At 32.6% G+C, this 27,091-nt stretch overlaps 3 protein-coding genes, 1 long non-coding RNA gene and 1 pseudogene across 4 annotated transcripts; 3 read left to right on the top strand and 2 right to left on the bottom strand.

Moving 5' to 3' along the window:
- Positions 1-1,176: 1,176 nt before the first annotated feature.
- LOC120128560 (phytochrome-interacting ankyrin-repeat protein 1-like) lies at positions 1,177-3,896 on the bottom strand. Its single transcript, XM_039146227.1, has 3 exons — positions 3,195-3,896; positions 2,196-2,367; positions 1,177-1,541 (listed from the first exon to the last, which is right to left on the bottom strand). Exons 1-3 carry the CDS (start codon positions 3,324-3,326, stop codon positions 1,327-1,329), a joined length of 519 nt encoding a protein of 172 aa, XP_039002158.1. The 5' UTR covers positions 3,327-3,896; the 3' UTR covers positions 1,177-1,326.
- Positions 3,897-5,867: 1,971 nt separating this feature from the next.
- LOC120128558 (ATP-dependent Clp protease proteolytic subunit 4, chloroplastic-like) lies at positions 5,868-22,968 on the top strand. Its single transcript, XM_039146226.1, has 3 exons — positions 5,868-6,109; positions 7,193-7,669; positions 22,928-22,968. Exons 1-3 carry the CDS (start codon positions 5,931-5,933, stop codon positions 22,932-22,934), a joined length of 663 nt encoding a protein of 220 aa, XP_039002157.1. The 5' UTR covers positions 5,868-5,930; the 3' UTR covers positions 22,935-22,968.
- LOC120128559 lies at positions 8,217-9,616 on the top strand (annotated as a pseudogene).
- LOC120128555 (box C/D snoRNA protein 1-like) lies at positions 11,962-13,997 on the top strand. The gene is made up of 5 exons (XM_039146225.1): positions 11,962-12,228; positions 12,304-12,523; positions 12,600-12,668; positions 12,763-12,895; positions 13,132-13,997. Exons 1-5 carry the CDS (start codon positions 11,970-11,972, stop codon positions 13,717-13,719), a joined length of 1,269 nt encoding a protein of 422 aa, XP_039002156.1. The 5' UTR covers positions 11,962-11,969; the 3' UTR covers positions 13,720-13,997.
- Positions 19,513-20,616, bottom strand: LOC120128562. Its single transcript, XR_005516643.1, has 2 exons — positions 20,263-20,616; positions 19,513-20,160 (listed from the first exon to the last, which is right to left on the bottom strand). It is a non-coding gene; the product is annotated as an uncharacterized LOC120128562 (long non-coding RNA).
- Positions 22,969-27,091: the final 4,123 nt, after the last annotated feature.

The raw sequence follows: 27,091 nt of genomic DNA, 5'->3' as shown, positions 1-27,091 counted from the left end.
CGAGTCATTCGATTTGGGTTCGGTTCGGGTCATTTCAAGTTTAGATTTAGTTTCGATCGGGTTTGTGTCGAATTGGATAATTTCGGTTTCGGTTTTATTCGGGTCTATAGTAAATCGGGTATGTTCGGGTATCAGGTTGGATCAATATCAGACCAATCAATTTTCGATTTGGATCAATATCAAATCGGTTGATTTCGGGTCGGATCAAATCAGATCGATTGATTTTTTGGTCGAGTCAATATATGATCAATTATTTTCAATTTGAGTCAACTTTGGATCTTCGGGTCAATTCGGATTGAGTTGAGTATGAGTCAAATTTGTGTCAACTTTGAATCTTCGGGTCAATTCGGATTGAATTGAATATGAGTCAAATTAAGTATATATAAAATTATTGAAATATTTTTTTGTAAAAACTAGTATTTTTTTAAAAATCTTATCATTTGTCTTCAATTTCATTCAAATTTAATTACCATTTATGAAATATAATTTAACTCAAACTTGACATATAAGATATGTTAGAGTTTGTGATTTTTTTATTCACATGGACCAAAAAATTTGCGGTACAATCTATTTGATTTAAAAAATAAAATTTTTAATTATAAATTTTATTATCAATTAAAATTTTAAATTAGATACTTAACGTTCAATTATAAATATAATATTTTTAGTAAATTTAAAAGTAATAATAGTATACTATTTATGTTTGAATAAATATTATTTTAAATATATTTATAAATGATAATAAATTATCATATCATCGATAATATTTTAATTTTAAATCATAAATAAAAATAGATATCTTTATATTGTAAAAATAAGTTATTTTTGTAGTGGATATCAAGTTTGGATAAATTAAATTCAAATTATTTTCGATTCAATTACTTTCTATTGAAGTTGCTTTTGATTTAACTAAAATTCAGATCGATATCGATTCAATTCATGTTACTTTCATTACGTGTTACTTTCGATTGGACTAAAATTCATGTCAGTTTTGGTTCGATCCGGTTTTTTTAGATTTCAAGTCAAACTTGGGTTCCGGTCAAATTTGCTAGGTCCAACCTAAGGTACAGTAGAGCGTAGAGAAAAGAAAGAAAACGCTATATCTAAGTTATTACAGGTGTAAAGCTTTCACGTTCAAAGCATCAACGTATCATACAAAATCATATGCATGTAATGCGATGGGAGCACTAGTTTATTGGTTGGCAACATGCCAACAAATTCATATGCAAACGACAGTCTTTAAAACCAAACCGGATAGCAAACACAAACCCAAAAACAGCTATTAGTAGGTCAATACTTCTTAAAGCACCAAACACAGCAGGAGCATCAACTCTCAGAGCTATAAGACGTCTCCCCTGCCGAAGAGCTATCTCTTTGAAGACGCTTCATCTCCTCATAGGCCCATTCAAGGCCAGGGCAGTAATGGAGTGGTGGATTAAATCTGCAATCGTTGATATCATCTGGCAAAAATGCCCCATTCCCTACCAAGAACTTCACTGCTTCTTTCTTTCTTTCTTTAGCTGCTGCGTGAAGTGGTGTCCCTGAGATTCACAACAAAAACAAAGGGTAATGAAATCAGTAGCCTTTCTTGCATCTAGGCGCATGCTTTTATAACAAATCCTTAAGTTTCAATTTTTTGTAATATCAAGCCTCAAAATTTCATTCACCAATCTGGTGTTGCCCCCCTCAAGCCACTAATACTATGCACACTCCTAGTATATGCTGACCAAAATACACAAAATCATCATAAACTAGCCTGTCTTAAATATGTCAAATTGATTTCTGTCAACTCTGCACAAAAATATGAAGAGAAAAAATCATCATAACAGTACCATTGCCCTTTTGTGTGTGTGCGCGCGCGCGCGCACTGGGGTTGGTGGGGAGGGGTGGGTGGGTGGGTTTGGGTAGTTACTAATTACTACAAATGTTTGATTGGCTCATAGTGTTTGTTTGATAAGCATGGAAGCTTAAATTCAGGAGTATTTGAAGAAGAAATGCAGCTGCTTTAAGTTGTGAAATATAATCAAATTAGCAAAGTTTAAATGTGGAAATTAGAAGGTTAACAGGGCCAAATAAACTTGTAGTTTTTTATTTAATGTGCTTACCTGGTCATAAGTTATCAACAACATAATTTTTAACTTTTGGTATATAGTCACTAAAGACAAAATAGGAAAACATGAGATTAGGAAACTTACAACCACAGGCACCCTTAGTTCTTGCATCAATATTAGCACCACGTTCAAGCAGCTCATCCATAACTTCAAGGTGGCCACCCTGCGCGGCAAGATGGAGTGGGGTGATACCTTGGGATTTGGGGCCCCATGCAGCCACATTTACATCCATCCCTTCATTGAGAAGTTGTTTGACCTGTTCCAAGGAACCTTAAATCAGAATTCGATTTCCATGGGCTAGGAGAACTATTGCAGTAAAATGTTTGGCAAGAAACACAAATAGTAACATACAATAAATGCCAGTGACAACGACCTCAAAAGGAATTGAGTCTTTCACGTAGAATCATCCATATATGTGTTGATAACATATAGATTCCATTTGGTATAGAGGAAGGAAAATCTGTAAATCTAATAACTAAGCATAAGAAAGTGATAATGAATCTTAACCACTTGATTATTTTTTTTTTCCGACCCCTTTCTATTGATTTTTTTTTTTTGTTCCGACCCCTTTCTATCCTTCATATGAATCTTAATCAGATTGTAAAAATTGGGTTCAACAGTCCTTTGTTTGAGCCAGATGATGAAAGATTAACATGCTCAGCTCCCTGGGGGAATGGATCTATAAAAAATCAGCTAGTGAAGATCAAGTAAATCAGTTAGTTGTAAGTACAACTGATGAAGAGGCCCCCACGGGAATCCAGAACAAATAAATCGCAGAAGAGCTCATGGAAGCCATTCCTCAATATATAAAATCCAGATAAAGGGGAAATCTCAGATAAAAACAAGAATGGAAGAAGAAAAAAATCAAAGAACAAATGTCCACCTACAATTGGTATAAAATAGAGGTCATGGTCCTAAAAGAATTTTATTCTGTAAAATTTGAAAAGTGATTTCAAGTATTACCACTAAAGGTAGGTAGAATTCCGGCACTAGGCATGCCTTCTGGTGTTGGCATTAAATATTATAACCGTTAAATAACTTATGGATCAATAAGAAGAATAAGGTTCAAACAAAGAAAGATACCTTGTCGAGGTCACCTTGTCGGGATCCGATGTGAAGCAACGTCCAACCTCTATCATCCCTATCAACCCCACACCTAAACGAGCGCCTTCTTGACAAACTTCTCCTCAAAGATTGCCCTTGGGCCATATTCATGGACTCAACAACAACAAAAAACAACCAATATCGTTGCAGATATATACTATAATTTTTATTTCCTTAACCCAGAAAATAAAGAAAGAGAACCCCAGCTCAGATTGATTGCTTGCTTGATTAGGCGAAGAATTACATGATATTGTCGTAAAAGGATGAAATTTCACAAAGGGTAATATCTTTTTTTTCTCGGAAAAAAACAACAACAAATTCCCCGAAAGTTGAAGACGAAAACGAGAGGGAGTAAGTAGGAAGAGGAATTACATGATAGAGACGGAAAAGAGAGGGAAGGAGAAAGGAATTAGCGAGAAGCAGGGGAATGATGAGCGATGCAATAAGGAGCAAAGGGATTCAAACCAGGACCAAAGACACGGAGGTTTTGGATGCGAGTCCTAAACGGAGAAGACAATACAAACATAATTGACGAAATTGATTGAATATTTACAGAAAAAACAGAAGGATAGCACAAATCATAGATCGATTAGGAGTAGGAATACCGATGTTTATGAAATCGGGAAGGAGGAGACGTATAGAAGGAAAACCCTAAATCGGAAAGGAAACGGGAAAAGAGAGCTATCGCAAAATGTTTGTTTTTCCAGATTGGACGTGTATGTATATCTTACGCCATATGCCAATTTTGGTTTATCTTAATAATGGGCCGACAGTCCAAGCCTAACCCACCCTATCCTTTTGGCAAAATTCACCCAATACCGTTAAGTGAGGCTAATTATTTAGACTAAATATTTTATTACACAGACTTGAAATTTATTACGTAAGACACGACGAATTTTAATAAAATACATTTTTTATTGATTTTTTTACTCATAGGTAATAATATTCTAATAAAATAAATACATTTTTTAATTTATCACTTTGACGTGACGAATTTAAATAAAAAAATATTATTTAGACAATTCATCATATAGGCGTGACGAGTTTATCTTGCATTTTAACATTTGCTATAGATCTCAAATTAATTTTAGAGATAACTTAATGAGTTATTTTTTTACCCGCCTGACTTATTGGGCCAATTTTACCATCTTTTTTCTTTTAATAAATTTCATTATACATAATAACAACAACAACTCAAGTGGCCCAAATTAGTAAAATATTTAGAATAATTGTATTTATAAGATACGTATGCTTTTGTAACGTGATAGATGACAAGAATAAAAGCATACTTCAAATTCTGGCCATGGTAGGAAAGGTATTGCTATAGCGTTCTGATTTCTGATTATTTTATTTTTTAATAATTTAAAATAATTATGAGATAATATTTGTTCAGAATATTTCTTAAATATTAACAATGTACATTCATCCACGAACATATCTACTTAAATTTAATATCTCTAAAAAAGACAACACTGTTTTTAACCACGAAAACCATCATTTTATCTTAATTTTTACTTTAAAATTTTAATTCTGACTTCCATTACCCAAATTTATTATCATGCTTTTGAAGATTTTTTTTAAATCATTAAATTGATATTTAAGTTTGAAATATTAATATTCCTATTTTCACGTGCAGCCACCGAAGCGTATTGAGACCTTAATTATGGCTTATTCATGTCGTTAAATATATTTCAACTATTTGAATTATTCGAAATCATCATCTCACCCTTTAATCTCTTAAAACTCATAAACCAGGCTCGATCCCCATAAAAGGAGGATGCCAAACGGCACAAGTTAATCTTTGTAACGTTTAGGGGGACTAGAATGTATAACGGAGTTATACTTCTAGGTATAAAGAACGAATATGTATATTTAGAGCAAGACTGTAAATGAGACGAGATAAATCGTAAATTATTCGAGATTAGTTCGGTCAAAGTTTGATAAATACTCGACTCGAATCAACTCGATTCAAGTTCTTAACGAGCCGAAATTAATTACTTGATACTCGACTCGAAATGCTTATGAACAGATCGAAAATATAATATATTAATATTTTATTAAAAAAATACATTATTAATAATATTAATATTTTGGTATTGACCTTTTAAAAAAAATGCAGTATAAAATTTTCATGTATTTAAGGTTAAGGTTGGAGTTTGAAAATGAGGCTTTAATCGAGTTAAGTTTAAGAATATTTTTTTTACGAACTTTAGTTCATAATTTCGAGTTTAAGTCAAGCTTACAAATTTTAAGGTCGCAAGTTTTCGAGTCGTGTCGAACTCAACAACACTTAAACTCGACTCGTTTTCAACCCTAATTTAGAGAGTCATATAAGAGAAAAAAGTTTAGGGTGTAAAGTAAGAAAACGATCCCAGATTCTGAATTAAGCCTCATCGTTCTTATCCTATATTGGGAAAATAATTTGGTATGGCATTTGCGTTAAATCGTATCAAAAATCAAAGGGCGAAAGGGCGGCGGCTTGAGTCGGAGTTGCTTATCTGAGTCTCTCGACGGTCACAATCGCCATCGATTTAATCTCACTCTCATCTGCTATAAACCCTCATTTCTCTTCCCTTCAACACAAACATAAACCCTCTCTCACTTTCCCTAACAAATCCCCTCCCTTTTTTAGCCTCAGACCGACGCCCGTTTCTTCTTCTCTCAAACTGAAAGCCACCGCTAACAGCCTCAAATTTTCAGACCCCGGCCACCGCCATGAGAGGGGCTGAGACCGACGCTATGGGGTTGCTTCTGAAGGAGCGAATTGTTTTCCTTGGTAACCAAATTTATGATTTTTTGGCCGATGCTATTATAAGTCAGTTGCTGCTTTTGGACGCTCAGGACCCTACTAAAGATATCAGACTCTTCATTAATTCCCCTGGTGGTTCATTGAGGTATGCCCCCCTTTTCATGTTCTGCCCTTTAACCCTAGGCTTAGATCTCGTTATTCAGTTTTTCAATTGTTCTCTTTTGAGATAATGATATAAACACGTTGTTGCTAAAGCTTCTGTTCTATACCCTTTTTCCCGACTGGGAAAGAAAGATCTTTTTTATAGATATCTGGGAAATACATATAAGATGGCTTCACTAATGGGTATTTTCTTTTCTTTAATTATGAAGGAGATGAGGGGATTCACAAATGGAACCTTTTCTTCTTCGAATGATGTGGTATTGGTCAATGGTAAATTCTCGAGCTGACAATTCATGACCTTAATATGCCCTTATCAAGCCTCATTGGTTAGGATTTTGGAAACGATATGACAATTTTATTCGAGGCAGGTTGTATTATAGTTGTATTCTCCTTGGATATGGGTTGTCGTTTTCTTACTGGTATTTCTTATTGACGGAGCCTGATAGTATTGATTTGGAAATCTATTTTGTTTGTAGCCCCCTATTTGATGGAGGAGCATAATGGATATCAAATCATGGGTGAGCCTATGATATAAAAGTCCAGCAAGCCGAATCGCAATGCTTGGTTTGTAGCTTTAACTTGGGGATGGAATTTGTATTGCTTCATCCAAGCATAATGAATCCTGTTGCATCATTAGATTAGCATGTGTGATGATTCATAACCTTATTGTTCATTTGGGTGTGTGTGTTTATTCTTTGTTTCTTCTAATGACCAATCTTATTGTTCATTCGGGGAAGGAATTCGAAGATCATCACAGGGAGTGATTCCTTGTAATTTCTTTTTATGTACATACATAATTATGGTTCGCTTTGCAAAATATACGAAGACTATAATTTGCTAGTGAAGTTGATAAATTTCCATTCCCTTCCCTTTCCACCCAACTAATAAGACTGCTTTGACAACCTTTTATTTTTGTCTTTGTGCAATCAAAATAAGGGTGATTTACTCTCTTCTTTCCCTTTCAATTTTTCAGAACATATTATTCTCCTTCCTGTTGGTGACCTACAAAAGAACAGAAACTTTCCCTTTGCTTTTTCTTATTTTCTGTTTTTTCTATTTGTACCAGTGCTACAATGGCTATATACGATGTAGTGCAGCTTGTTCGGGCTGATGTTTCCACGGTTTCAATTGGCATTGCAGCATCAACGGCTTCTATTATCCTTGGTGGTGGCACCAAAGGCAAGCGCCTAGCAATGCGAAACACTCGGATAATGATTCATCAACCCCTAGGAGGTGCTAGTGGACAAGCTATAGATGTAGAAATCCAAGCCCGGGAAATCATGCATAACAAGAACAATGTTACAAGAATAATTTCCAGTTTTACTGGACATTCGTTCGAACAAGTAGAGAAGGATACCGATAGGGATCGATATATGTCTCCAATGGAAGCAGCTGAATATGGAATAATAGATGTAGTCATTGATAGAGATATGATCACTCCATTGGAACCAGTGCCTGAAAGAGTGAAGCCAAGATTAAACTACGATGAAAATAGTAAAGATCCGAAGAAATTCTTGACCCCTGATATTCCAGACGATGAAATGTGGTTTATGTTTTAATGGGGCTTGCTTGTCCCTTGATTTTCCAGTTTGTGTTCGTTAAGTAGATTTATGTATCGAATTGCAAAACACAAATAAGAACATATTGATTTCTGCATGCTTAAAGTGAAAATGTGGTTTTGGTCCCACCAAAATGGATTATTGTGATTTAGAAACATTTGAATATCGTTAGAACAGGAATGAAATGGAAGAACATACATTTGGTTCATTCAGTCTTCTTCAGGAATCATATATACCTGATTTCTGCTTATTTGTGTGAGCTATGGTGCTTTAATGAAAATTGTACTCACCGGTTCTAGATACACGTGTATATTTTGGTAACATATATATATATATATATATATATATATATATATATATATATTAACACGGGATCTAGAGAGGATAAAATTTCTTTTATATATGTATAGTCTACTCGTGGAACTGGACCTATAAATGAATGGGCTGGCTAGCTAACACGGCCCAGTGAATAACCCGTCACATATGCAGCAGTTTGCCCTCTATGTACCAAATACAGTTGAAGTTTCTAAGTCCTAAACGGCCGGCAACGGAGAAAGGACCAAGGGGACCTCCATGCTTCCACAATGATGGCGAAGACAACCAAGCTTGGACGACTCGTATTAATACTCAGAAGATGAGCCCATCCACAAAGTTAAAACTTGCTTAGGTGAAACTGTGGCAACATCAGCACCCTCTATTTTGCTATCAAAAGAAAGACAAAAATAGTCAAAAGTTTGCAAAAGGTGGGGGTTGAGAAAACCCTAAATAAAGGGGAAGGGAGATTGGTGGAGTTGGAAGAAGCAGCAGCGATGTTAGGGGTGGGCAGTGGGGGCAGGAGGAGACCCGGGAGCTAATCTTCTTAAGGGGTGAGCTTGAAAGGGACTTCGCCACCAAACACAACAAGACCCTCTGGGAGGTCGTCAGCTCCAAGATGAAGGATAGAGCTAGGCTTCACCCGAACCCCTGAGCAGTGCAAGTAAAAGTGGAAAAATCTTCTCAATCGTTACAAGGTCCTTTCTTCTCTATTCTCCCTCTTTAATTACTCTCAATCTCCATTCTTTTTTAGTACCATGTATATATAGCATCTCATTGAATGGAATGGATTTTTTAGTACCCTTTTTACTGTCACCTATATTGTTCTTTGCGATCTTTCCAAATTGATTTCAAAATGGATGCTTTATGGAAAATATTTATTTCATTCTTTTTTATCATATTAACAATCTGTATGTTTGTTTAAATGTTTCTATGTCATATTTATGGAGGGGAAGGAGACAGCTGATCCTGAGAATGATTCTCAATTCCCATTCTTTGAGGAACTCCATGAGTTATTCACCGAAAGAGCCAAGAATATGAAGCGCCGCCTGCTCGAGTCGGAGGCAGGTTCGGATTCCTCGCAGGCAAAGAAAAGTATGAAAATAACAACCGCCGATAGATCCTCCGACGAATTCTCCGAACAAGGCGAGGATGAAGATGGAAGTGAAGAAGAAAAGCCCATCAGAGGCATTTCACGCGAGAGGAAAAAAGCCGACACAAACACAATGGTACCGATAAATCCCCTAGACCAACAAGCTCTGGTGTCCATGAAGTGGTTAGGGAATTCTTCAATCAGCAGCCGAGGATGGAGATGCAGTGGGGGGAGATGATGGAGAGGCGTGCCCGTAAGAGGAAGTTGTTCGAGCAAGAATGGCGGCAATCGATGGAGAAGCTCGAGAGGGAGAGGTTGATGGCGGAGAAGGCTTGGAGGGAGAGGGAGGAGGAGAAGAGGAGAAGGGAAGAGAGCCTAGCCGAGAGAAGGGATTCCTTGTTACCACACTCTTGAATGAACTCATTAACGATAGTAAACTCTGACCTGGAATGTTTATATATAGTTTATGTGTTGTAAAGATTGAGTATTCATAAGTTTGATGATGCATACATGTTTTGTGTTTCTAATTGCTATTTGTATGGTTATTACAAAGAAAGGTATTGTCTTGTTTTGTTGAATGATGTGGTTTTAGTTTGGATGATGCTACTGTTAATGATAAGTTCATTGTTCAAATCCTAATGTACTTACCTAAACTATAAGTTCTAATTATTTTTAATGTATAAACTTTTAATTTTTTAAAAATTATATTTAAATTTTAGTTTTTGTTTCATTTTTAGTACTTATGTTCAAAATTTAATATAAAATTTTGAAAAAAATTAAAAGTTTAAGTACTTAAATGAACTAAAATTTATAGTTTAGGTGTTAAACGCGTTAAGTTTTTAAGTTTTTAACGGTGGTACTAAAATAAAAATTAAACATCATATATGATTTTTTAAAAAAATTAAAAATTTATGTACTAAAATGGATTAAAATAAATAATTTAAATACTAAATGTGTAGTTTACCCTTTGGGTTTTTATAGTTTGTCTTCTTTCATCTTATCTCCATGCAAATCATTGTCTTCCATTTTATATTAAACAAATTTATTTATATTAGTAGTTACGTTAATTATTTAGATAAATTATGTGTTTAATATCTAAACTATTAGTTTTGATTCAGTTTTTTTAAAATTATACCTAAAGTTTAGTTATTGTCTATTTTAGTATCTATCGTTAAAAACTTTAGTTTTTGTTTCATTTTAGTACTCGCGTTCAAAATTTAACGTTAAATTTTGAAAAAAATTGAAAGTTTAGATACTAAAACAGGACAAAACTAATCGTTTAAGTACTAAATACGTTAAATTTTTAATGGTGGGTACTAAAATGAAATGAAAACTAAACATTATATATGATTTTGATAAAAAATACTAAATCAGATCAAAAAAATAATAATTTAAATATTAAATACATAATTTATCTTAATTATTTTTTACATATCTCACGATATTCTATAGGAATCATCGTGTAAAACTTAAACAATCAAATTGGGCATCGTGAGGAATAAATGACAGCCAAAGGGAAGATTTTAAGTTAGGTAAGTTTAACTATGCCATCAGCCAACATATTAGACTCCTTATAGATCGGGTGAGAATTGTCCGTCCAGCTCAGTTGGTAGAGTGCAAGGCTCTTAACCTTGTGGTCGTGGGATCGAGTTTCAAGGTGGGCAATTCATAATTTTGACTATTACCTTACCTCCTCACCCCATTACATATAGGGGTGTGCAAAATTACTCGACCCGCCGACCCAGATCGAAAAAAACCATGTAATTTTCTTTAAAAAAATACCCGTCCAGGTCGGGTACCCGGCCGGACACTTTCCGGGTCGGGCCCGAGTCACAAAAATTAATTTTTTCGGTTACCCGATTACCCGAGTATCCGGTTAAGTTTGGTGAAATTTCTATTGGCTTTTGCTTTGAGTTTGTTGAAATTTCATGGCTTGGGTCCAAATGGGTTTCTTTTAATTTGATTGAATTTATAAATATATCCAGTTTGTGTTAAATGGTATGAGATAGAGCTTTGCTGGTTTAAATTCTTTGCAAGTTTGAAGCTTTCCTGTTATCAATTTAACATATCTTGATGGTATTCCTTTACAGGGTTTTGATGTTCCTTTTTGGAAGAAAATCATGGGGATGAAGCTAACAGGTGGGGGTTTCTTTTGAGTTCCCCCCCTTTGACAATGATCCCATTTGCGTTCGGCTACAGTTAATCCTTACGATTATGATTTTGGAAGTTGGTGGAAAGCTAGATGATATCACTGTGATTCTAGCAATGCTGGGAATTTGGTTATTCCTATGAAGTATGAACTCTGTTCCAATATGCATATGTTAGGTTTTTGTTTCAATTTGTTTCTGATGAAATTTTAGTGTCGGTTTAATAATTTGTGTGTTTTTGTGTGTTTTTTTATTTAATAATTTGAAGGAAAAAAATTCGGGTATTCGGGTACCCAGAACATCCGGGTCGGGACACGGGCCAAGAAATCACTGACCCAGATGTTCCGAGTACCCGGATTTGCACACCCCTAATTACATATGAAAATAGGGCAGCTAATTTTTTATAGATCAGATGAGTGGCGAGAATAACTAGTGACGAACAACTTTCAGTCTTTCATGAATCAAATCAATATTATATTTAAAAATCAAAAATCAAAAATTAAATTAATATTTTATTAAAATTTATGATCAAATTAATATTCTATCTAAAATTCAGAGATTTAGTTAAAATTTAGCCGTTTTTACTTATACAAGGACTATGATATAGTGAACCGATAAATTAAATGCCCAAAACATAATTTTCTAAAATTAGTGATCAAAATAAGACAGAACGGTATTAGAAGAGATCATCGGAGTAGTTTACCCAAATGAATAAAACCCTAGAAAAGCGTGATGATGCGTAAAAGTCCGTTTGCTCTGTTCCTTATTCGTAAAGTAAAGAAAGGAAGAAAGAAAATGGAGGATTCAAGAAATGGAGATTGCGAAGAATGCAAAACGAAGGCGTCAAAATACAAGTGCCCATGTTGCGGCCTCCGCACATGCAGCCTCCCTTGCGTTAAAGCTCACAAGCAGCGCACCGGCTGCAATGGAAAAGGGAACATCACTTGCTTTGTTCCTCTCTCTCAATTCGACGATAATCTTCTCCTCTCAGGTTTCACCTTCTTTTTCTTCTGTCGTTTATCCATGAGTCCGTTCATCTTCGCTAAAACCCAGAATTGCTTTGTAGATTATAATATGCTGGAGGAAACAAAGAGGGTTGCTGAAGCTGCTGAAAGAATAAGGTCCAAACTATGTAATACTACTACTAGTTGCTCTCATCATCAATTTAAGCTACCGTATCCCCTTCGAACTCTCCGCACTGTTGCTGCTTCTCGGAGAACTAAGCTCTTGTTTCTCCCCCCTGGCATGTCTAGGAGGGAAACTAATCAAACTCTATTTAACCACAGGTTAAATTTATGGTGAAATCAATTTGGAGTTTAATTTCCAAGTAAACACCTGCTTACTAGTTTGCTCTGTCTATAGGAAGAAGTGCATTTCGTGGACCATCGAATGGCGGTTTCATTCAACAGATGTTGTTTTGTTTGACCATGGGTGAGCTGCCGTTTGATCTTTGTTAAGATTAGGTGACTGCTTAACATTTCTTGGACAACTGATGCATTGTTGTTTTTTTCTCTCTTGTTTCCAGTGTACATGAAGATACAAACCTCTGTTCATTAATTGAGAACCATCTCCAACCTAGCCCCTGGAATCATCCTCTAAGGCGGTTCTGTGAAGAGCGGCTAGGCTGCCTCAAGTTTTTTATTCGAAAATACCCGAAGGTGATTTAGGTCTCTGGGTTTCATTATTTTTCTTCTTTTGAACTATATATATATTCAGCAATGCTAGATTTTGCTACATTTACATGTTAAAACTGGAGTTAAGCTAAGTTATATGGGTTATGTTTAATGCACTCATCCTGGATTATAGATTATATGTATTGATGCTTGCCTTACACGATTTCCTCCGCTGAAAATATTCTATCCATCCTACTGATGATTTTCTCGTGTTGTCGTAGGAGAAGTCACCTTTTCGGGAGTTCAACATAAAGGCCCCAATACGGCAACAATTAGCCAATACGGTCGTTCTAGAGTATCCCGTTATCCATGTATTTCTTCCTATGGAACACTATGATTTTGAAGTTATCAGAGAGAACCTTCCTGTGACTCATAGGACAGAGGGAAAAGATTCTAGCATTGCTGATAATGAAATCCAAAAAGGTGTTACCTTCAGGGAGGAGGAAATAAAAGAGAATGACAACTCTCTAGACTCTCGGGTCTTTGATCATATGAAGCATGGGCATAAAATCCCTTCTCGAAACGAGTCTGAGAAAGCATTCGGTAACTTAGTTTTGTCTTTGTCGACTAGAGCTGGGGCAGGGAACAAGGTGCAATCCAGCTCCCTGGCTAAGGACTCTGGAGTTCTTGAAGACATGGAGTTCGATTTTGAACAAGGCTTACTCGATACTGGAATTAATCTGGATGGCTTTCTTTATTTGGAAGGTGAATTTGCTAAGCAATCGGAAACGGAAGATAGAAGAGACCTTTCAAATACTAGGGGAGTTTTCTTTGCCGAGGAATTGGAAGAAGGGGAGATTGTAGATTAATCTATCACTGTCAGTTTTCTCCAGAAGCTGACCAACATTATCCGAGGATGAATTTGCTGAGAGTTGTTGCTCGCTACCGATCATAATTTTTCGTCAACAATCTGCTCCGCTTGTCTGTCATATCGAAAGAGCAAACTCTGCAATTCTGTGGCATTTACAAGCTTGCAGAGAGTTTCCTTCATACTGAGTATTGGCTCTCGACCATCTGGAAATGCTAAAAGATGGGGGGACAAATACTTGGACATCTTGTAAATTCAATAGCTGATGTAATATTTCATTCCCACTAAAATGAAAAACTCCATTATCTGGTCGATATTAAAAGTTCTTAGTTGATACTTCTCCTCTCTCCTAAAATCGTCTTCATCTCTCCCCTAAAATCGTCGGTTCAATACCTATTAAAAGCAAAATTTTCCTTCCTCTCCCCAAAAAGAATCTCTTTGATTAAAGAACATACCAACTTTCATACTTGAGGAAACTTTTCTTTAGGATAGTATCAACATGAATACATAAGAGAATTGAATGAGTCCAATCTATAATAGAAAAGTTTTGGCTGCACTTCAAACCCAAAACAAACAGTATGGGCTTCATCAACACTGACTGTCGGCTAATTTAGTCTAATAGTTCAGGCGGGTACAAATTTGGTTCATTAGATCATCTCCAAAATTAATTTTAGATCTTTGACATTTGTTACAATGACTCATAATTTGTTACGTCTGACGAATTTAAATAAAAATATTATTTGAACAAAATCGTCATATGAGTGTGACGAATTTTCCTTATACTGTAGCATTTGCCGTAGATTTCAAAATATTTTGGAGATGATTTAATGGGTTAATTTTTTTATTCACCTGACCTATTCAGCTAATTTCATCCTGACTTTCCCTAAAGTAGGTGTATTTATTAGGGTAAACTAAATTTTATATTGATTCTATTATATTATAAATTTTAAATGCAATTTATATTATTTTTGAGTTAGTTTTTTATCAAAATAATTTCTTAATTATAGTTGAATGGTTAAATAGGATAAAAATACACACGAATTTTATTATATCACGTTAGTACCTCATCAACTAACGATAGCTAATGACACAATAATCATTTTGTAACAAAATTTAATACCTATTTTATAAATTTTAAAATTTCATCACCAAAAAAATATTTTTAGATAATTTAATAACCATTTTTGAATTTTTCCCGTCAGTAAATGATTTTGTATGTGATTAATGTATGAATTTGGAGTTTTGAGTGTAGGCCAGCAGTAGCTGCTTTAGAAGGTAAAATTGATCCAATAAGTTAAGCGGTAAAAATATTTAATCCATTAAGTTAATTTAGATTTTATTTTGTGACGATCTAAATCATTATAATAAATATGTAATTTCAAACTAATTTTGAAAATGACTTAATAGACCAACTCTTTTACTTGCCTAATCTATTGGACCAATTTCACCCACTTTCGACAGCATTCAACTTGGATGATCCAAAAACTGAATTGACCCTACTAGCTTAGGCCCTCCCCCAACATTAATAGTGCCACTTTGTCTGCTCCGCCTGAGTTAGGTTCAGTTTTAGACAACATTTTTACTTGGACATAACATTTTTTATGTTTGATTAATATTAATCGGTTCTCCAACTTTTTAAGTTTGATTTTTGCAATTAAATCATTAAATTAATGAATTTTTGATTCGATTAATCGAATTAACCGATCTAATATGATTTTCATAAACATAAAAGAATTAATGAAGTGGAGTAACATAAATGCAGATGGGGAAGAGGGACAAGGGTCCTATTCATCCTTATCCTTCCACACATACTACAATCATGTGCGCCTTTTAATTTCAGGAACACCTTATCTCTCTCAACGAATTTTTGTTTACATACACAACGACTCAAACTTGAGACTTATTTAAGTGATATTAAACTATTTACTACTTAAACCAACCCGTTAATAAAATCATTTATTTCTACATCAATGCCTAGTTAATCACATTAACATCTTCATGTTTGATAGTCTCTAAAAAAGTTTATTGTGAGATCTCACTTATCATTGCAAGGATAAAATATACTTTAAATTATTTAATTATACGTCTTTTAATAAAGGTAAAGGGGTAACTTTTACTCCTGCAGTAGACTTAATTTATCATTTTCGCCCATATCATATTTTCGAATCAATTTAGTCCTCAAAATTGCTCAATTGCATCATCATATACTTACCCCTAATTTAAAACCCTATATTATGAACCTTAAACCCTAAATTATGATCCCATAACCTCTAAACCATAAATCATAAACGCTAACATAAGGTTTATGATTTAGAGTTTTAAATTAGGGGTAGGGTATAGAATGATATAATTAGACAACATTGAAGGCTAAATTGATGCAAAAATACGATAAAGGCGAAAAATAATAAATTGAGTCTATTATAAGGGCAAAGGTGACTATTAAACCTATAACGAATATATTGTGTTTTATTAAAAAGTTACAAACAAATTGATCAATTAAAACATTGTCACAAATTCGTCATTGGACGTTAGATATATATAGAAGAATGATGTGATATAATGTAATAATGATTTTAGTCCAAAATATATATATACTCTATTGATTGAGTCATAATTTAAAATAATTGAATAAACTTAACTTTTCATATTTAATTTCATCATTTTAATATTTGTTCTTATCCTAAATTACTTTTTTCCCTAAAAATATTATATTACTTTCATGTTATAATAACAATTTAACAGTAATCTGTTAAAATTTTATGATATAAAACAACTATCCAAATGCTGCTTTGATTTGGTGGATTAATTTGATTTGACAATAAATTTGACACAACTTTTAAATTATAAAATTTTAATTTATTAAATTATTTTAAATTAAGATAAGATTTATAAAATATGTAAATTTTAAAAATTAAAAATATTATTATATCAACTAAATTAGGCAATCGCTTCATTTTTACATATAAAATTTATAATCATATTTCAATAAAATAATATATTTATATTTTCATTAGAATATTTTATTTATTATCAAACGTATAATTAAATGATTTAAAGTGTATTTTAGTCATATTAGATTGTCACAAGAAAAATTAAGGATAAGCATGAGGTGGGTCTGGTTTTCGATCAATATGGTCTCATTTGAAAATACAAATTCTTCATTCAAAATCTGATCAGCCCGAGTTTAGGGTGATTTCACCTAATTCAAACTCGACCCAATTTTTTATATATAAAACCCGAACCTTACCCTGCCTAATCCAGAATAAATATATTTATAAAATTATATTATTTTTATTCAATAAAAATATGTATCTAATTGAAAATAATAATAATATATATGATTATTATTATAATTATTCCTAAATATATAAGATAAATTTTTCAGGTCGGGTCGATCGAGTATTTTTTGAATTAAACCTTAACTCGATCCTATCCGAACATTTTTTCTTTAAAAAAAACTCAGTCCAACCCGACTCAAACTTGAAATTTAAAGAAAATATGACTCGATCGGATAAGATCAAATCAAAACCTATCAAATTCGAGTCTCGTACCTATCCCGAAAAACAAATATTGTCGTGTACGCTTACTAGTTTTCTAAGGGTTAACTTTACTTTTCAGTTACCACATGGGATTGATCCCCTCACAGCCTTTTATACAATTTATGTTCCAAGAAAAATTCCATCAAAATGTATCATTACCTATTGGTCAATAATTAGAGAGTACATTAATGACGAAGATGGACAGCCGAAACCCATGCATAAAAAATGGTCGTCCCTTGTTCACATATATAATGAGGTAAGGGGAGGTAAGATAGTAGGCTGCTCCTAACACCAAGATGAGAGCAGCTTCTGAATAAGACCTCCGAATTATGAAATGTCCTCCGTGGAACTTGATCACATGACCACGAGATTAAAAACATTGTACTCTACCAACTGAACTGGATAATCATCTCTTAGCCGAAACCTATGCATTAACCTTCCAAACTACTACCTTGGAATTAAATTTGTTTCATACTCAAACGTAAACTATTCTTTCACTTTATTTCGACCCAATATCTAATTATTATCACAATTTAAAAATGGACAAAGTATAATTATTACTTTATAATTATCTCAGTTTAATAAAAAATAGATAAAATATATAAATATTCTTTCGATTATAGGTAAGAATGGATCTAGACAAGGGCGGGTGGGACAGTCCGCCCATTAAAAAAATAAAATTATCATATATTTTATATTTTTTATGTCTTTTCTATTAAAAATTTGTTTTCGTCTCCTACAATTTTATAACTTCAAGTTTACCCCCTTAAAATTTATAAGTTCAAATTCACTCCCTAACATAAAGTCTTGCGTTCGTCCCTGATTACAGGACACTACTTTGTTGAGTCCTTCAATCATCGACATTATTTGATGTGAATATAAAATAATATATGCTCAAAGTCTTTTAATTATATGACATTGAACGTTCATACACTCTTGCTATCAATCCTTACATATGTGGTACTCGAACTCTGGTTTAAGACGATCCCAAAAAATAATGATATATATATATATATATATATATATATATATATATATATATATATATATAAAAGTTAGAAAAAATATAATTGCATTGTACAAACAATACTATAACATACATCCCAAATAAATATATGCAGTAACAAACATATTAAGTTTCTAATATTTAACTATAAAAAAAACTAAACTTCCACAATTGTCTAAACATAAAATATTTTTTTAGATAATTCTTTGTTTTAAATTTATCCAATTTGACGTCAGTATAATCAGATACTTCATACAGATCTAGGGGCCACTATCTCCCTAATTTTTTATTATTAAAAGTATACGTGAATAAATATTTATTTAAAATTTAAAATTTTATTATTTTTTATTATTAATTATAATTTACCACTTAAACTAAAATCCTATCAATGTTCTTAGTATAATTCCCATATTTCACAATTCATATACTAACATCCCGACGTATGATTGATGAGGAAACAGTTGGTTTTGTATAATAAAGTGTACAACATGTCGACCCATTACTCCATATGCACATGTTTTTTTTTGGTCAAGTCAATAAAGTTTAGGTTAGGGTGGCTCCTCAGTCCAGGGTTAGGGCATACTTAAGATCCAATTGGGATTTACATAGGACTTTACAGATTACCCACCAAGAGTGACGATGGTGGGATTCGAACTTGGCCTTACAAGCTCAAATTCTTGAATCTCAACCACTTGTGCCAACACTCATTGGCCCATATGCACATGTTTTACTATTAATGATTAATCATTGATAATATTTATCGGTCCAAAAACTAAAAGAATTGAAGAAAAATATATTTATTGTCAGAACGGGTCGAATTTTTTGTCAATCCGATCCAATCTAAAATATATATATTTCATTTAAACTCGATTTGACCAAAAAATTATATATCCTTCATCCGATTCGAAAAATATATATTTTTCATCTGACTCTAATCCGATCAGATTTAAAATAAGGATTTAATCAAAACAATAATATTTTTTAAATAAATTACATTATTATCCTAGGTTGAGTTAGAGTTTTTTCACACTCTAATACTCCACCTGACCCGACTCCACCCTTAAAAAATTTGACCTGGTCCAATATGAACCCAAATTTCTTTTAAAATTTTTTTTGACCTATTCAAATCAGATAGGATTGAAACCTTCGGTTTCGGATTAGATCGTCATCCTAGTTGTGACTTGGGAGTGGCTGGCCACCTCTTTCTTAACTTGTCCAGCCATGGGGCATGGGTGGGACAATTAATGGATCATAATTACGTAATTAATAATAAAACCATTATTGTTCGTTAGGGACATTCCTTTGAACTCAACTAATTAATATAATATACGTACTAATTGCACCTGCTGGCTGCTTGTATTATCTGACTTCATTTAGCAGCTTCTACAACAATTATTTATACATAAACAACTAAAAGTTTGGAAAAGGAGACCATCAATGTAGAATCACGGGGGATATCAATTGAAAAGGAGACCATCAACGGGGGGAAACAGGAGGGGGGTCTGATCCTTTCGATTCAGAAAAGATTGGAGAATAGAGGGCTTCGTTTTGAATTTTATTTTGGAAAGCAATGTACTGGGGGTTTTTTGCGGGCCATCTTGAATTTTCTGTTGGGAAAACATTGTAAAAACAGGGGGCTCCCCTTTGTTCGGGTAAGCATAGAGTTCCAAAAGAAATAAAAACGATTTTCCTTGCATCCATTTTTTGAAAAAACAGCAACACAGAAAATCATCAAGCATTACTTTCATCATTCGAAGAAATATACAAGAACAACATATTTTCAAAAGAACATTTCTAAATCAAAACGAAACCAAAAGGAAGAAGTGGACTTACCCGGGTGGCTCGGTTCTCTTCGACCTCATATCGGGTCCGTTGGAGCGCCCTTCTCTTTGAATAGCTGGAACCTCAGTTGACAGGGGAACCCAAGAAGAAGCAATACAACAAACGTATTAAGGGCTCTTCAAAGCAAGTAAAGGTAAAGAGTGAGGTGAGTTCTTACCTTCCTTCGTTTGTGTTGTTGTCGATCTTAGGTCGCTTTAGAGGGAGATCGAGGTCTGAATGTCACCAATTTATGGCTATAGGGCGGAGGCCACGGTGGCCTGGTGTGGTCGTGGGTTTTAGGGTAAAGTTTTTGTTTTTAGATTCGGGGTTTGGTTTAGGTTTCGTTCCCCGTTTGACTCGCCGGTGACCAGTGGTGCGAGAGGCGTTATAGAGCTTTGAAGCTCTCGATGGTGTTCGTCGGGGAGAGGGAGCGCGTTGGTTTTGTGGGTTTTCTCGGTGAAGGAGAAAAGATGGGGAGAGTTTGGAGAGTTGAGAAACGGCGCAGAGAAAGGGGGGAATTTGTTTGGTTTAGTTGTTTGGTTTAGTTGTTAGGGTTTCATCTTTAGGTTAGATATTATTTAAGGTTCAGCTAGAACGACGTAGTTTAAGCAGTTTAGGGCATCCGTTGGCGTTTGGTTTATTTTTTGTACGAGCCATTTGTTTTTTGCTTATAATTCCTTTTAGTCCTAGAATCGAGCCTTTTATATTTTTAATTTAGTCTTTATATTTTACGCGCGTCTAATTTTGATCCCGTATCATGTTATGGCCATTTTCTTTCCGTTTTTTGCATTGGATATGTAATTTGAGAAGCTTTCAATTTGGTCCTATACAATATTTTGGTTATATTACGTTTGCAGTACCCATAAATGAAAATGTTATGAAAAAGGTTGTTGTTATTTTTTTTTATGTTTTAGTCCTTTTAATATTTTATGCATGATTGTTAGGTTAATTTAGATTTATTTTAAATATATGCATGTATATATTATTTCAAGCATGTTGTTCATACGCACGTAGGTGTAATTTATTTTTTATGAGCATGTTTGAATTCATTCACTTTAATCGTATATTTAATTATTTTTTGCATTAACATCACTTTGTATAATTTATGCATGTTGTCCTTATATGCAACTTGACCTAATTACATAATCGGATTAAGGGTAATACCCTTTTAATTTAAAACCGTCAGAGTGGCTTTTCTTAACTTACAGAAAAGTTGTTCTTGACGATTTTAAATTACAAGTGTATCCTATCAGTGACATCAAAAATTCGATTTCTTCACTTTAAAATTTGGGAATGAAAGAAAAAGAAATATTCGGCTATTTAAATTATTTGAGAAAAGATCGTTAGAACTTACCTAAAGATCTGGTCTCGATATTTTTAAATAATCGAATATCCTTTATCTTTCTAATGACTTGGTAATTTTAATTAAATCTGTTTTGTTGTTTTTCAATGTTTCAAATTTGCATTTTTGTTGTTTTAAGGGATCATTAATCAAATTAAATTCGAACTTGTGAAATTCATTGCAAAGACATTAATTAATCGACTAGGTACCGATTTAGGGCGTTATGGGGGTGCTAATCCTTCCCCGCACGTAACCGACTCCCGAACTTGGATTTTGGTAATGTAGACCGTAAATTTGTCATTTTAATCAAAATTAATTCTTATTTAAAATGACAACGTTTTTTTGGGTGCCCAATCACACCCTAATCAAAGATTGGTGGCGACTCCTCGAACCATATGTTTTTATCGTAAAAGGATTTCCAAATTTTCGAAACGAGAGGTTTTCTAAATTTGCATTGTTTTTAATTGAAAAGAGAATAATTAAAAATGACGCGGTTTTCTAAATCTCGCCCCCCGAACCCGTTAAAAACCGTTTCGACATATATGTTAGAAAAAAATATAATTGCATTGTACAAACAATACTATAAAATACATCCCAAATAAATATGTGCAGTAACAAACATATTAAGTTTCTAATATTTAACTATAAAAAAACTAAACTTCCACAATTGTCTAAACATAAAATATTTTTTTAGATAATTCTTTGTTTTAAATTTATCCAATTTGACGTCAGTATAATCAGAGACTACATATAGTTCTAGGGCCACTATCTCCCTAATTTTTTATTATTAAAAGTATACGTGAATAAATATTTATTTAAAATTTAAAATTTTATTATTTTTTATTATTAATTATAATTTACCACTTAAACTAAAATCCTATCACTGTTCTTAGTATAATTCCCCTATTTCACAATTCATATACTAACATCCCGACGTATGATTGATGAGGAAACAGTTGGTTTTGTATAATAAAGTGTACAACATGTCGACCCACTACTCCATATGCACATGTTTTTTTTTTTTTGGTCAAGTCAATAAAGTTTAGGTTAGGGTGGCTCCTCAGTCCAGGGTTAGGGCATACTTAAGATCCAATTGAGATTTACATAGGACTTTACAGATTACCCACCAAGAGTGACGGTGGTGGAATTCGAACTTGACCTTACAAGCTCAAATTCCTGAATCTCAACCACTTGTGCCAACACTCATTGGTCCATATGCACATGTTTTACTATTAATGATTAATCATTGATAATATTTATTGGTCCAAAAACAAAAAGAATTGAAGAAAAATATATTTATTGTCACAATAGGTTGATTTTTTTGTCAATCCGATCCAATATAAAATATATATATTTCATTTAAACTCGATTTGACTAAAAAAAATTATATATCCTTCATCCTATTTGAAAAATATATATTTTTCATACGACTCTAATCCGATCAGATTTAAAATAAGGATTTAATCAAAACAATAATATTTTTAAAATAAATTACATTATTATCCTAGGTTGGGTTGGGTTGGGTTGGGTTAGAGTTTTTTTACACTCTAATACTCCACCTGACCCGACTCCACCCTTAAAAAATTTGACCCGATTCAATATGAACCCAAATTTCTTTAAAAAAAAATTTTGACCTATTCAATAGGATCGAAACCTTCGGTTTTGGATTAGATCGTCATCCTAGTTGTGACTTGGGAGTGGCTGGCCACCTCTTTCTTAACTTGTCCAGCCATGGGGCATGGGTGGGACAATTAATGGATCATAATTACGTAATTAATAATATAACCATTATTGTTCGTTAGGGACATTCCTTTGAACTCAACTAATTAATATAATATACGTACTAATTGCACCTGCTGGCTGCTTGTATTATCTGACTTCATTTAGCACCTTCTACAACAATTATTTATACATAAACAACTAAAAGTTATTAAATTTCAAATGCGTGAAGAGGATATATAATGACTATAGGTACAGCTAAGGCTTATTAATTAATTAACAATAAACTTAGGTTTGTTCAATTGTGTTAAGAATTAACAATAATTCTCAACTTAACTTCGCATTTTCTCAAAAGAAAATCAGAAAAATGATTAATGCATATATTTAATGAAACCAGTTGCTTACATAGAATATAGACAGCTAAAATAAATTAAGTCGTAATATTTTTATTTTTCCGATAAATTAATCAGAGTAAATTACACAATTCATCACTAAACTTCAATTTCTTTCCTATTTCACTCATTGTACTTTAAATCTGTTCAATTTATTCATTAAACTTAATTTAAGTGGGTTTTTTTTGTCACTCCGTCGTTTTCTCATTAACGACGTTGTAAACTGGTTATTATATATATGCAAAACAACGTCGTTTTTTGTGAAAATTTCGTTTTTCTAAAATGGCGGAGTGATTAAAACAACAAATGTATTAAATTCAATGAGAATATTGAACGAATTCAAAGTACAATGAGTGAAATATAGATGATGATTGTCGCAATCTACCCAATTAATAATACCAAACTGAAACTCTTAAATGATACGAGCTTATTGCTCCATCGATCATGAACTTAACATTCTTGCATGTCTAGTTTTCGTTCATTCACAGCCGTTGAAGATGATAGCCTACTTTAATAAATTAATGGTCCCTCCACTATAAGATAATGTTTTATTGAGTCTTCTGGTTATTAAAAGTTATAAAATGGTCACCCGATTATTAATTATGTTCTAAACCCGTCATTTTTCATTAAAAATTTGACATCAATATGAGTTGTACGTGAACTTGCTGGCTGTGACATGATAAACTATTATCTCATAATCTCAAATGGCTATCATTTATCAATCAACATGTTAACGTCCACCTCAAACGATTACTAAAATTTTAACGGAAAAAGTCGAGTTTGGAACATAATAAATAGTCGAGTGATCATTTTGTAAATTTTAATAGTCGAGGGGCTCGACAAAGCAACTCCATATAGCTGAGAGATCATTTTGTAACTTTTAATAGTCAAAGTACTCAATAAAACATTATCCTATCAACCTATTTTATACACATATCTATTTCCTTCAAGATCAATAAAAAGATCAAGTTAAAGAGAGGATCGATTTTCACTCTTATTGACTGCGTAAATGAGTTGATTAACATGAATTGGAATGTTGATTTAAAGCACATAAGCAAGAATGCAAATAAGGTGGCGGATAGACTAGCGAAGATTGTCGCGACTAGAGGAGAAGTTCATATTGTTTTTTCCACCCCACCACGGGAAGTCATTGATATTGTCCAACGGGAAGCTGAAGATTACACGTTGACAGTAGAAGCTTAATCCTCTGTATTTTTAATCTTTTTGTTCACAAAAAAATAATAATAAAAAGATCAAGTTATGAAGAATATGTATCATGGCAATAAAAAAAATAGGTTAAACTAAATTAGTGGTCACTAAATTTTGAGGAGGTATTCATTTAAACTAATAATTTAAAAAACCTTAAATACCAAACTCAAAAGTTAAAAGAATCAAGTTCTGTTTTAAATTGAATAAGTTAAATTCAAAATCATTATATACATATTCATGAAAAGCATTTTTAAAAATATACTTTTTGGATATTTTAATACTAGCATGTTATTTTATCTATTTTTTCTATTTTTTTGTTAAAAATATCCTAATTATATTGTTAGTTTAATTTATGATCGTAAATATTTATTATAATTTTGAATATTTTATCTTCAAATAAAAATAACAAATTTTATTTTAAAAAAACGAAATAATATAGTGCAGAGTATTTTATCTTTTCTCTTGTAAGCTAAGCTAAGTTACTTCCACTTTCAAGTCAATCATGACTGAGATTTCAAGTATTGCTATTCACTTCACTATCAAGTCATAATCATCCACACCTATATATAACCGTTTATCCCTTCTTAACCTAAAATTAATGGATTTTGTGTTACAATCAACGCAAAAATTTATATTTTTTGTCACATTAAATTTATCTATTATTGTTTTTTTTTTCCAATTTTTCAAATTTTGATTTATTATTTTTAAAAATTTATTATTGATAAAAATATAAAAATATATATTTTAAAAAATAAAATTAAATAGTTTTTAAATATATATTTTATAAAATTAAATTATTTAAAATAATTATGATCAAAAGTTTTTTTTTTACTTTTAAAAAATCAGTAATGGATACAATTAATGAGATGAGTTGAGTACATTTTTCTAAAAGGGCCTACAAATGAAATTGTTAGGAGGGGAAGCTAATACTAAGTTGTTTTCCTAATGTAATATTAATATAATATTTTTATTGAAAACATGTTAAAAAGATAATAGTATATTTAGATTGATGAGTGATAATCGAAGATCTTCTAATAAAAGTGTTCAAAGTTTTTTAAAAAAAAAGTTTAAATATTTTTTAATACTTTTAAATTTGTTGTTTTATAATCTATGATATTTTTATATTTTATTTTCCTAAATTTTATATTTTTAGTAATTATTTTTTAAATATTTTTATATTTATTTTTTTAATAATTTTAAATTTAAATTTAAATGATATCTTAATTTTAAATTTTTATTAAAAAATAAATAAATATTTAAACTATATATAAAAAATAATTAAGTTGTTGAATCTTTAAGAAAATTTAATTATGCTTTTGGATCACGTCATCGAAATGACTATCCAGCTCAGTTGGTAGAACACAAGGTTCTTAATCTTGAGGTCGTGGGATCGAGTCTTACGGAGGACATTTCATAATTTGGAGGTCTCCTACGGAAGCTGCTCTCAACCTGGTGTTGGGGGTAACATACTATGTTATCTCCCTCTTATCCCATACATATAGGAAAAAATAGGGACAACCATTTTTTTGTATCACGTCATCATTCATGGTAGACTATTATATTAGTATTGTGAACTATCATATGAGAACTAAATCAATATATCATCCATATAACAATCAATTTTAATTCCTATTAGTCAAAGGATCAAATAGATTTTTTTCTTAATTTAAATGTCATAATAGATACAAAATAAATTTAATGATTTCATTAAATTTATTCCAAAAGTTTAATGACTTAAGGTACCATTAAACCTTTGTTTATAGCATTAGCATAACACTAAAAGTAGCCTCCAACATTTACTAAAATATTTATTTTGTCCCTATTATTTTATGAGTTTTTGGCCTCAATGTTTTATTTTGGGGCAAAAAAACTCCTATATAGATGGAAATCCTTATTAACACCTGATTAACACTTCCGAATAGTGGTGTTTTACTAAAAAATGAATAAGGTTCAAAATGAATGTTCTATCAAATATCAAGGGCCTTTTTAACTTAAAATGAAACATGGGAGCCAAAATACTCAAAGAAAGAATATGAGCGAAAATGATTATTTTAATAAATGTTAGGGACTAATTTTGGTATTATACCTTTTAACATGGGATTTTAATTAAGGGTGCAATTGCAAGCGAGGCTGAAACCGAGGTTAAAGAGGTGTGAGGGGGCACATCTGAAAAGCCCGCAGAAAGATAAGAAACCCACGTGGCAGGTAACGAGAGGTCACATTCATACGACGTGGCGAAACTGCCAGCGTGTTGGGTGGTGCATCCCAGCTGGATATTTCGCTTTGCTTTGCCGTACTTCTCTCTACTGCTTTTGCCGCCTTTGCTTTAACAACGGAAGAGACCC

Source organism: Hibiscus syriacus, unplaced genomic scaffold (genome assembly GCF_006381635.1).
Source record: "Hibiscus syriacus cultivar Baekdansim isolate YM2019G1 unplaced genomic scaffold, ASM638163v2 tig00110481_pilon, whole genome shotgun sequence".
NCBI lineage: Eukaryota > Viridiplantae > Streptophyta > Magnoliopsida > Malvales > Malvaceae > Hibiscus > Hibiscus syriacus.
Note: the sequence above shows the minus strand (reverse complement) of the source record. Positions and strands in the feature narration are given on the sequence as shown.

What these genes read in the sequence shown, in the direction of transcription:
- LOC120128558 (XM_039146226.1), top strand. Translation starts at nt 5,931, where the DNA reads ATGAGAGGGGCTGAGACCGACGCTATGGGGTTGCTTCTGAAGGAGCGA. An exon ending in TCCCCTGGTGGTTCATTGAG is followed by an intron (nt 6,110 to 7,192) that starts GTATGCCCCCCT and finishes TATTTGTACCAG; the next exon opens with TGCTACAATGGCTATATACG.
- LOC120128560 (XM_039146227.1), bottom strand. Translation starts at nt 3,326, where the DNA reads ATGAATATGGCCCAAGGGCAATCTTTGAGGAGAAGTTTGTCAAGAAGG. An exon ending in GACAAGGTGACCTCGACAAG is followed by an intron (nt 2,368 to 3,194) that starts GTATCTTTCTTT and finishes TCCTTGGAACAG; the next exon opens with GTCAAACAACTTCTCAATGA. An exon ending in AACTAAGGGTGCCTGTGGTT is followed by an intron (nt 1,542 to 2,195) that starts GTAAGTTTCCTA and finishes TGTGAATCTCAG; the next exon opens with GGACACCACTTCACGCAGCA.
- LOC120128555 (XM_039146225.1), top strand. Translation starts at nt 11,970, where the DNA reads ATGATGCGTAAAAGTCCGTTTGCTCTGTTCCTTATTCGTAAAGTAAAG. An exon ending in CAAACTCTATTTAACCACAG is followed by an intron (nt 12,524 to 12,599) that starts GTTAAATTTATG and finishes CTCTGTCTATAG; the next exon opens with GAAGAAGTGCATTTCGTGGA. An exon ending in GTTGTTTTGTTTGACCATGG is followed by an intron (nt 12,669 to 12,762) that starts GTGAGCTGCCGT and finishes TCTTGTTTCCAG; the next exon opens with TGTACATGAAGATACAAACC.